Below are 11,343 nucleotides of genomic sequence, written 5' to 3'. Positions count from 1 at the left end.
TGGCGGGGGAAGCAGCGGCATTCCCCTGGCCCTGTGCCCAGTGGTCAGGAACTCAAACCTTCTGCCTGGAGCCCAAATGCCCCCCTACGTCCCCGGGCTCAGCCCCAAGCCCAGTCCAGCTGGCTCCCGGGAGTAGCCGTGGAACCTGCCGACTGAGGGCACTGGGGCTGGGCGTCCCGCGGCGCTCCACGTGCCTCCTCTCTGAGGGCATGAGGCCGGGCCACCTGGGCTGTCTCCACAGAGGCTGGTGGGCGTGCCGCCCTGCTCGCCAGTGTCATGGGCGTGGGGCCCACCACAGCTCCATCCTTGGCAGCACGGACCGTCTCTCTGGGGTGTCCCAGTCCTCGAGGACACCTTGACGGCTGGGGTAGAGGGGCGGGTCCGGGCAGGTCTTGGCTCTGATCGAGATGGCCGCAGCAGGCCCACGAGAGAATCCAGCTGGTCCTGGGGCCCCAGCGTCTGGGGGCCCCTTCCGGCTCCTCTTGGTGATGATGGGACGACTCTCAGTGGCTCCATCCTCTGGGGCTGAGGCACGCCGAGCAAAGACGCGAGGTCGGGTAGGAAAGATCCTTTTATTGGGGTGGACATGGAGCACGCACTAGTCCATGATAAAATGACTTAAGAGAAAGATCCGGAAGGGCTGACTTCTCCCCCTTACGCATGCTCAGAGCAAGGTCTGGGCACAGAATAGGTCCCGGTGGAACTCGAGACAAGGCAAGTCTTTAAGGCCCGAACCAGCCGGTGGGAGCCGGGAGAAGGGCCCCCACCCCTGCCGGCCGGCTGCAGCAGGGGCCTGGCTCTAGACCCTCTCAGACACGCTCCAGTTTTCCAGAGGAGAACTGGGGGGGCGAGAGGAGGGGGAACTGGAGGGGGGAGGTGAGTAACAATTGTTGTTTTTAAAAGCATCTACCAACATCACACTACTGGGTCTGACGTCCCCTTTAACCATTGCTTGGTACATTTTACAGCATAAATAAAAACTCAAGGAAAATAAATACATCAGCTCCTATGAGGTTGGAAGTGGTGTGGACGGTGGGGCGTGGGTGGGCCGGCGGAGGGGTTGGGGGGCAGGGCGCTTACACAAGGCGGGCGGGCGAGGAGCAGACAAGACAGGAGGCGCCTGTGGGGGAGTGTGAGTCTTAAGTGTCCTCGTGCATGTCCGGGCTGTCGGTCCGTGCGACCTTGCGGGGGGGTGCCGAGCTCTCACCCTCGAGGTCCACTTGCTCCTGGTCTCTCTTCTTGGCGGCATTCTGGGGGGCAGGGGAAGCGGAGGGGCTGTGAGTCTTCATGCTGGGGGAGCTCCTGAAATCTGAGGCTGGCCCTGGGGCCCCAGCACATCACAGAGCCGGGCAGTCGACCTAGGGCCCGTGGCTAGCCCCTTCTGCCCCCTGGACCTGCCCCACCAAGCCATGGTCCCCTGGGGACACCAGCCTGTGACAAGCACTTCAAGGAGTCATCACAACTCTCAATGACCCCCACACAGCATTTCTCAGACACTCAGAGAAGCCATCCACCCTGCCGGAGGGCAAAGGGCACTCGTGAGCCACCCGGGGAAGCCCCCAAATAGCCACAGAGAGGAAAGCATGCTGATTTGGGAAAACCTCCTTTCCTCACTGGTGGGAATCAAGGCTTGTGGGGCGGGGGTGGCCAGGAGCTGGGGTTTTCTGAGCAGTCACTTCATCATGGGGTCCCCCTCCAACCTGGCCCAATCTGACCACACGGCAAAACTACACGTGCAGATTTTCAAGAAAGAAAAAAAAAATATCCTGTCAGAAAGGTGGCCTCTTATGGGAAGGACGGGGTCGACGACTTTTCACAGCAGCTACGCATCCTAGTAGGGCCTGGATTTTTAATCGTGTGTACTTTTCATCATTGAACAAAGACTCCAAGTAACAACACTGAAGTCTATCTGCCACCAGGGCCGTGCTCCCCACAAACTGTGGGGAGATGGGCTTCAGTACAGCTTACCTGCCTGTCCCTGAGCACTAGAGCCCTGTGGCCTCTGCACAGCCATTCCTCTAGAGCATTCTTCCTTCTCCTGAATCACCTAGCAAACGCCTATTCAGCCCTCAAGGCCCCACTCGAACACCCAGTCTCCCAGCCACCGGTGTCCTTCCGCTTCTCAGAGCCTCCTGCTGGGCACTGTGTTCCTTCCCCGAGCCCACGTGCCTTACCTTTTTGTCCCATTGCTGATGTAAGTAGCGCAAAAGAATGTTTGTTTTTTCTGTCACAATAACTGAGAAGGAAAGACAGATAAAGTTGCAGGAAGAAGCTGTGGGGAGCCGGCTGCAGGCGGCCCAGCCCCCATCCCAGCCTGCACTGCCCTCCCAGGACGAGCTTACCCCTTCCTGGCCTCTGGGCTGTCCCTGCCCTGGGTGGCCTTTGTGTGACTCAAGTCACCACCCCCAACCCTGGAGGAGATTTCAGGAAGCCAAGCATTCTCCCTCCTGAGCACAGGCCACTACCATGAGCCCAAGCTGGCTGCCCTGACAGGGTCCCTGCTTCCCAGAGAGAGGCCGAGTCCTAAGCTGAGCTCGGATTCCAACCCTCGGGCAGGGGAATGAGCCCCGGCATGCCAGGTCACGTGGGTGTCTTCCCAGACGGACCAGGAGCACAGATCCACATGCTGTGCCCCAGTGACCACAGAACGCACCCAGCAGAGTCCAGGATTTTTTCACGGTTGAAAGAAAACACTGTGACTACAATAAATAACCTTGAGATCCCCCTGCTCTGCAGGCTCCAGGCCTTTCCCTGCAGGTCCCTCTGCCTAGCCGCCCCCTCCCCAAGTTGCCCACCCCAGCCTGGGCTGGGTGCCCCACCGTATGGTATGAGTCTCGAGACCTGTGACAGGGAGCCAGCAGGGGAGGCCTGACTTGATGCAGGGGTGGGGATGAGGGCCAGCGAGCAGCAGACAAGGGCCAGCTTGGGACCCTGCAGGGCTGGACGTGGATGCCGGTGTGGACGTCAGGAGGGTCCCAGGGAAAGCCAGGCTTCCCGCTGCTCCCAAGGGCTGGGAGCTGCCCAGCTTCCCACAGGTCACCTCCTGCACTACCCTCTGGCCCTTCCCCTCAGCAGCCGGGATGAGACAGAACAACAAAGGCCACTTACTCTGTTCGGACGGGTACTCCCGAGTGGGCAGGTAGACTGAGGGACGTCGGTTCTGTGGGAGGGTTGGGAAGGCGTGGGTTAGGAGAGTAGACAGGTCTGGGGTCCCCTCACCTCTCAACTCAGCACCCGCCCTCCAATGCAGATCAAAAGACGTGTGAGGATTTCAAGTGGGGCTGGGTTTGAAGCTCGGCCCCTCTTTCTGGCAAGACCCCGACCTGGGGGCTGCACACCACCCCCGGCCCTTTCCCCGAGGGCAGCTCACGGCCCACGTACTCACCGAGGCTTTGCACACAGAGTCGGCATGAAATCGACTAAAATTGCTTTTGTTGTAGACAGGCAGTCCTTTCAAAAAATCTGCCTAGAAGACAGGGAAGATGGTAAGTGAGAAATCAGGCAGCAGGCTGGGCCACCCCCGGAGCACCTGTGACCGGGTGGGCTACCTACCGGGTGACTTCCGGTTTCCTTCTTTCTGTTCTGTCATTCAAGTTTTCTAGAACTCACCCTTGAGCTGGCCACCTGATGTGTCCACTCTTATGACCAGAACAAAGTAACCAACCCCAGAGTAAGGGTATGATCTCCCACAGGGTCCTCACAATAAACCTGTCACCAGGCCAAGGAGTGGGGAAACTGAGGCTCAAACAGGCCAGGACACTTGCATCAAGTCAGGAGCAAGCAGCGGGGTGGGGAGCCGGAGCCGGGCCCATCCGACTGCACACCTGTCCTCTGTGCTAGCTGAATACTGAACTCGTGGTCTCACCTCCATTTATGCGCCTTTGATAGAGCCTGGGATGGAGACTTGTCCACCCTAAGAAACTCTGAGGGTCCATGAGACAATACATGGGGGTGGGGGAGCAGGAGGCTGGGTGAAGGGGAAACGGCAGCTGGGACACAGGGGCTGCTGGGACACAGGACCCGAAGCCTGGGGTCAACCGAGCTTCCGAATCCTGAGAAAACTCAAAAACCCAAGTTTCAGTGTCAGTGCCAGCTTTTTTCTTTTATGTTTTTGGCTGCGTCATGTGGCATGTAGGATCTTAGTTCCCCAACCACGGACCGAACCCGTGTCCCCTGCATTGGAAGTGCAGGGTCTTAACCACTGGCCCGCCAGGGAAGTTCCAGTGCCAGCCTTTTAAAACTGGCTGAGCTTTGCAGCAAACACTGTGTGGACCAGGGCTGGCTCGAGGGCTGCTCCTGGGGTCCCCACATCCAAAGGCTGCACTGTAAGGGGAGAATGCCTCCCACTGGGGGGAGGGCCAGAAGCCTAAAGGAAGCAGGCTGGCTCCTCCCTGCCCCCGGTGCCTGGGGCAGGGGTTCAGGCACCAGAGGTTTCAGGCCTGCAAGGTGCCAGGGAGCCAGCGACAGATTCATTCACAGCTCTGACTCTTGGAAAGTCCTTTTTCTCTGACGCTCTGGCACCAACTGGGCAAGGAAGGGAGAAAGCTCTGGAAGGGGAAGACCCTGACTCTGGGCGGAGGGCAGGTCTCTGCCACAAGATGGGGGTGAATAAAGGCCAAGGGGAGCTGTGTCCGCCTCAGGAAACTGAGGCACAAGAACCCCGAAGAGGGATGAAGGCTGAGAACTTGGGGCAGGGAGTGACTTCCCAGCAGAGCAGGAGGGCAACGCTGTCGTCAGGCCTGGAGAGGGAGAGCTGGGGAGGACCAGGGGTTTCCCAAGCTGGAGTCACCCCATCATACAGACGAGGAAACTGAGGCAAAAAGGTCATGTAACACTCATCTGAGGTCCCCCAGCCCCAACGAGAAAACAAGCTGACTGAACCCAGGTTTGCCTAACCTCAGAGGCCAAGCTCCTGTTCTGTGATGCCAATGCCTCTGCTTCCTGCCTGAGAGCTGAGGGCTCAGAGCCTACAGGCTACGTGAACCCTCCCTCGGGTGCTCAATCGCCATGCCTGACCCAGGCGCTGCGCTCTCGGGGAAGCTGCTGTTCAGGGGATCCCCCATCACCCTCTGGTGCCGGCGGAAACAGGCGTCCTCTCCCCTGTGGGGCCCAACCCCTCCTCTGCTGGGCCCCAGCAAGAGCCTAGCGGGATGGGTGAGCCAGGGGAGCTGGAACGTGGATGGGCCTCCTGTTCCCACCCAGGAGGTGGCCCTCACATCTGGGTGACCTACGGCCCCAGAGCCAGCTCAGAGTGCCTCAAACCTGCCTCCCCTGTCCCAGGACCCCTGCCTCAGCTCAGTCCCAGACTATGGGGCCAGCTTCATCCATCCGGCAAGGTGTTCTCAGGACCCAGGGCACTGCGGAGAGCCACAGCAGACCTACTTCTGGCCCCAGGGAACAGCCAGTGCATGGGGACACGGGTGTGGATCAAAGCCATGCAGTGAATGCAGAGTGGCCATGAGGACAGGGCACCACGAGGTGCCATGTGAGGCCCATGAGAGCAGGGGGAGGGGGTAGGGAAGGCTGGCTGGTCTGGGGGATGGGGAGGACTGCCCAGATGCAGTGATGCAGGCCTGAGACCTACAGGAGAGGAGGGCTCCCTGCCCCAACTCAAACCCCTCCGCAGCCCTGGCTCGGCTTGGCCCACGCCAGCCTCCTGCCACACACCTCCTCAGCCCGTGCCACCCTCCAGGAATGCCCCTCTGCTCTCCACGTGGGAAACACCCGCCAAACTCTCCAGTCAGCTCGAAACGCCCCCTCCCCCTTCCCTCTCCCCACACCCCGGAAGCCTCTACCAGGGATCCTCTGCCAGAGGCACGCTCATACCCCAACGAGGTCATCTGTTTACACATCCAGTTCCCTCACTGGACTGCCACTTCCCTGAGGCAGAGGGCAGGGCAGGGCTGGCTCAACCCTGGGTCCCTGACAGGGCTAACATGGGGCCGGGCAGCAGAGTGGTGAGAGGTTCCGAAGCCCCAGGCCTGCACTGATCCTGGATGGGCCCCTCCCTGGCTGTGTGACCTGGGGCAGGTGACCTACCAGTCTGGCCGCCCCAGTTATGAGCGTGGTTTACAAGAGGGACCCCTCCCAGGGTTATTCTGGGTTTCAGTAAGACAACACAGGGAAAGAGCTTTGCCCAGAGCACCCCTGAGGGCAGCTGTTAGTATCGATGCATGTGTGCTGAATAAATGAATGCAGACAGGGCATGGCCAGTACTTCCTGTCAGCTAAGCAGGAAAACCAAGCCTCAGACACAGGGAGAAATCCTCACCTCAGCCAGACAAATCCTAGCTACAGCTGGGCCCAGAAGCTGTCCATTGCCTCAGCAAACACTCGCTGAATATCTGTGTGCCAGTCCCTGTGTGGGCAGCCTGCCAGTGACCCAACCAAAGCAAGATGAGGAAAAGAAATGGTGTGCAGAGAGAGGAGGCATGGGGGCCTCCTGCAATCAGGAAGGGACCCTCTGAGCAGATGTTATTCACAGGAGGAAGAGCAATCCAGGCAGGAGTAACAGGTGCAAAGACCCTGGGGTGGCAGAGACTGAATGTGAAGATGTGAAAACAAGGCCACTGTGGCTGGAGATCACAGCGGGGAGGGGTGAAGAGGGTGGAGATGAGGTCACAGAGCTGGGCAGGGACCTTGGAAGCTGAGAGGGGGAGGTGGGTTTCATTGGGGTTACAACAGGAAGCCCCCCCACTGTTTTGTAAGCTAGATAGCGGTATTATCTGATTGACATCTTTAAAAGCTCCCTCTGGTTCTGGGTGAATTACAGACTGCCAGTGGGGCAGGATGGAGGCAAGACCAGGGAGGAGGCTGGAGCAGGTGTTCAGGCAGGAGGTGGCAGTGCCGGGACCAGGTGGGGAGCTGTGGACAGATTCAAAATTCGTTTTGGAGGCAGAGCCAACAGAACCCTCTTAGGAACTGGGAGTGGGCAATGAGGTCGCAGTGAGGAGTCAAGGACAACACCCAGGCTTGGGGACCCACGTGATAGGAACCCACTTACCACTTTCCCATATCCTTCCTGACAAGAAGTCTTTTATCTATTCCCCACCACATCCCAAGGACTATGGCTTGTGGGCTGGGACCCTGAGTCCAGGAACAATGGGGTTTGACTTGCCCTGACAAAAGCTTCCATCACCTCTGTCAGCCCTGGGGATGCCAAAGAGTGGAGAGAATGAAGGGGGCTTCAGCCCAACTGTGAGGCTGTGTCCCACTTCACAGGTGGAGAGCCCAAACCCCAAAGAACCACCAGACCCAAATCCCAGGATGAGTGAGCGGCCCAAGGAGAACTTTAACCTCCCAGAAAGTTGTCATTATCCCCACTTCAAGATGAGGAGACAGCTAGGAGGGAATGTCACCATCCCCGAGTCACCCAGCTCATCTGTTGAGCGTTCACTGTCCCAAGCCCTTTAAGACGTCAGTTCCCCAAATTATCACAACCCTATGAAGTCTGAACTATTGCTACCCTCATTTAACAGGGATAGGGCCTGATAACTGGAGAGATGAAGTCGCTCCCTCTTAGAGCTGATCGGGACCGGAATGTTGGAGGTGGGGTCAGGGCTCTGGGGGACGAAGGCAGTTCGCGATGTCGCACTTCCTTTGGCGATAAAGCCCCGCATGTCACGATGTCAAGCCCCCTCCCCGCCCCGACGCTCAGGCCGGCCTCCCAAACCTTCCCGAACAGGAAAGGCCCAGGCCTGGCGCCCGGAGGACGAGGCCTCAGTTGGGGGTCTCGGGGGACCCCATCCCCACACCCCCCAGGCGATTTCCGGGGGAACCGCGACCCGGAAATGAATGAGTTGTCAGGGCCTGGAAACCTAGATAGGGTCAGGGGTCGGAGATGGAGCCAGGACGGGGTCAGCAAGAAGCTCACAGCAGGGTCCCGAGGGGTCGAAGGTGACAGGTCAGAGAGAGGGGCGGGGCCGGGCCCCCCAGGGCGGTGAGGGGCCTCGGGGGTTACTGGAGGTGGGTGGGCCCGCGGCGCCATTTTGTCGAGCGGAGGGGGAGTACGGCCCTGGCGGCCACCCTCACCATCTTCTGTTTCCTCCGTCGCCGCCTCAGCCACCGCCTCAGCCGCCGCCACCGCCACCACAGCCGCCTCCTTAGCAGCCGCCGCACAGTAACTTCTAGCCACGGCACAGCCCACACTGCTGGTGCGGCCGCCCTTCAGTCGTTGGTCCGCCCTCTGGCCCTGCCTCCAAGTTATGCGGTCTTTGCGCACTCCCATTGGCCAGATCCGGCAAAGTCACGCGGCCATTGGTCGCCACGCCGCCTCCCTTCGTTGTCAAGTTCAGTTGAGAGAGCAAAACCCCGCCCGGGACTTGCAAGCGAAGAGCAGCGAAATCCGGAAGTGGGCGGAGGCCGCGCCCCCAAAGCCCCTTGGGATTTGTAGTCTGCAACACCCGGAGGTCCCACCGGTCTCTCTAGCATTTGCTACGCTTTTTCATATGGTGGTTCATGAGGTTCTTACAGCAGCCCCCGGAAGGATAGGGACCCACCGTTACACTCCCAGCCTCCTCCCTGGGGTCCCAACCTTAGGTTTCGGCATATCTAAACTGCTCCCACACTAGCCGCTTGATATCTTTAAGCTGACAGCATCTTTGAAACACTTCCCTTGGCTCCCCAGTATCCCAAGGATCCAGTCCCGCCTCCTCGGTCCCAAATTCTGGGCCCCTCCGGTCTCCTTCGTCTACCTTTTATCCTGACCCGTCCAATCCCTCCTCCCTTTGGACTCTCCCAGACCCTGCCACCTTCTCTAAGAAGCCTTCCTCGACTGCGTTCTTCCCAAGGCAAAGTCCAGTGCCTCCTCTGGGCTCCACAGTCCTCACAATCATCCTCCCAGCCCTGACTCCACTGTGTCCAGACTGCCTGGGTACGAATCAAGCCACCGCCCCCCCACCACGACCACCAGCCTGACAGCCTGGAGAGAACAAGAACTTATTAAGGAAGTACTCAATAAGTTACTAAGTGGAAGCTACTAAGTATTATTACACCAACATCACAGCAGAGGAGAAATAAGCATCTCATTTTAAGGATGGATCCTCTTTATTTTTTTGGCCGCGCAGCATGCAGGATCCCAATTCCCCAACCAGGGATGGAACCCGCGCCCCCTGCAGTGGAAACCTGGAGTCATAACCACTGTACTGCCAGGGAAGTCCCATTTTATTGGAACCAAATGAACCTCAGAGGGCTAAGATCTTGCTCAAGGTCACAGAGCCCATCCCCAAGGGGCAGGTGGAGGATTCAAACCCCTCCCACCTCTCCACAAGCCTTCCTAGAACTGTGAGAATTGACATTTTATAAGACAAGTGAAAATTTGAACATTTATTAGATTTTTAATGACATGAAGGAATTGTTGGCCTTTTTTTTTTTAGCTTTGAAAAGCTTTGTGAATATGTATTAAAGGGCCATTATCTTAGAGAAGTGAGTTCTGAAATATTTACAGAAGAAATAACCTGCTGCCCGAGATTTGCACCTCAGGAGAGGGCAGGATAGGTTGTGGGTAGAGCTGTGTACCGGGTTACAAGGGCGTTCACTGTACCATTCTGTGGACTGATGCACATGTTCGAAATTCTTTCTAATTCAAAAGCGTAAAAAGGCACTTGGCAAGGTCTGACTTCCCACTCCCTCTTCCAGTCCAATCCCACAATTCTTCCCCTGGGCCAACCGCGAAATCTGAGAATTCATGTCCGTCCGAGTCCCAGTCGTCAGCGAGGAAAAATGCTTTAATGGGGGGGGGGGGTCCAGCGGGCAGCGTCGCACTGCTCAGTGGCTCAATGATTTTCGACCCTTGTGCATGCGGCGAAGAATGACCTGGACGCCGCTTGGCTTGCTCAAGCGCCGGATCCAACCATGCTTGTTTTTGCGCTTGATGTTGCTCGGCTGATACTCGTTCCCGCGCGCCTTGCCCCGGGTCTGCTGCACGGCGGGGAGTCCCCAGGCGTCGGGGAGCCCCAGCCAGGCCCGGGGCTGGAGCCACCTGCCGGGGAAGATTAGAGGGGGCGCTGTGTGACTTCTGACCTCTCCGAGCTTGGGTTTCCCGATCAATGCCAGAGGGAGCCTGGCAGCATAAAGGCGCTCGAGGAGTTCTCAAGGCATTGGAAGGTCATGTGGTTGGTAAACAGCTGGGGCCAGTCCCCGACGCCGCCCTTACTCCCAGATTTGGGAAGGGGTCCCCCTGAGGACTCACCTGCCACCCAAAAGCGCCGCTGACCTACTGACTGGCCCCAACAGGCGCCCCACCGATCTGGTCGAGAAAGCCATGTCCGCCGCCGGCACGCCGTCCGGTGGCAACTATTTCAAAGCCCATAGGTTCCGTAGCTGCGGGACGAGGACTTCTGGGAAATGTAGTTTCTTCTAGGCGGAGTCCTCATTGCCGCGGGAGTTGTAGTTCTACGTAGGCGCACCGCATCTTAGGCGTGAGCGTCAGGGCCCACAGGAGAGTGTAGTTCTTCTTGTGGACCAGCAGGTGACAGGCGAACGGCGCCTCCTCCGCATGCGCGTGCGTACAAGACATTATGTCCCTGGGTCTGCTGGGAGTTGTAGTTCCTTCTCCTGTAGCTCTACAGAGGGTACCCTGGAGTGACGGTGGCGCAGCTGGTGGCAGCCTCAGGAAACGGCTGGTTGAATTTCCCACCCCCATTGGGAGCCAGGCAGACGGCACACGGCTGGCAGCTTTCCCTTAGCCCCAGCCAAGTCTCCGCCCCTTGGCGGGGAGCCCAGAAGTCTGAGTTGGTGTTGGCTGGATGTCCTTGGGGTGGTCATTCAGTTTCTCAATCTGCAGAACTCAACGGTTGCAGGCTTGCCCTTGGCGGTGCCCCCATTCAGGCCCTATTTTTCTAATACTCATATCTGAGCCCTTTCCCTTCTTACACACCCTCTACGGCTCCCCACTGCCCCAGGGAAAATATCTGGCAGGCATTTGAAGCCCGCTCTCGCCATACACACACACCCTAAATTTCAGCTACAACCTCCTCTGCCTGGTGCTCCCCTAGTCATCTTTTTAAAATCCTCCTCAGATACTCTCCTTTCCCCCAATCCTATCCCTCCCTCTGGCCCAACACTGCCCCCACACAGCTCTCCCCAGACTCTCCCTGAAGCCCAGGGCGCACTCAAGGGCCAGGCTTGCAGCTGAGTCCCTGCAGGCACCCCAGTATCTCCCAGCCTGGGGAGGGGGAGGGGAGTTTTTTCTGCATTAATAAACTGTAGTCTCCCAGGAGCACCTGAGTAGGCAAGAGTGGGTGGCTGGACCTAACCCAGCTCTGGCAGCAAATTCCAGGGGATAGGAGTGGGGAAGGGATGATTAACCCCTTGTCCTCTGAAGCCCATCCTACCTGCACCATCA

At 58.4% G+C, this 11,343-nt stretch overlaps 2 protein-coding genes across 2 annotated transcripts; both read right to left on the bottom strand.

Annotated features, from left to right (window-relative positions):
* Positions 1 to 561: 561 nt before the first annotated feature.
* DDA1 (DET1 and DDB1 associated 1) lies at positions 562 to 8,160 on the bottom strand. Its single transcript, XM_082650064.1, has 5 exons — positions 8,031 to 8,160; positions 3,386 to 3,466; positions 3,109 to 3,160; positions 2,175 to 2,236; positions 562 to 1,250 (listed from the first exon to the last, which is right to left on the bottom strand). The coding sequence occupies exons 1-5, from the start codon at positions 8,031 to 8,033 to the stop codon at positions 1,140 to 1,142; spliced, it is 309 nt and encodes a 102-aa protein (XP_082506190.1). The 5' UTR covers positions 8,034 to 8,160; the 3' UTR covers positions 562 to 1,139.
* A 1,150-nt stretch (positions 8,161 to 9,310) lies between these two features.
* On the bottom strand, positions 9,311 to 10,336 carry MRPL34 (mitochondrial ribosomal protein L34). The gene is made up of 2 exons (XM_082651381.1): positions 10,189 to 10,336; positions 9,311 to 9,978 (listed from the first exon to the last, which is right to left on the bottom strand). Exons 1-2 carry the CDS (start codon positions 10,260 to 10,262, stop codon positions 9,765 to 9,767), a joined length of 288 nt encoding a protein of 95 aa, XP_082507507.1. The 5' UTR covers positions 10,263 to 10,336; the 3' UTR covers positions 9,311 to 9,764.
* Between the last annotated feature and the right edge of the window lie 1,007 nt (positions 10,337 to 11,343).

The sequence above is a fragment of the Grampus griseus genome (genome assembly GCF_964374135.1).
Source record: "Grampus griseus genome assembly, chromosome: 3".
NCBI classification, from domain to species: Eukaryota; Metazoa; Chordata; class Mammalia; order Artiodactyla; family Delphinidae; genus Grampus; species Grampus griseus.
This window is presented reverse-complemented; position numbering and strand designations above follow the sequence as displayed.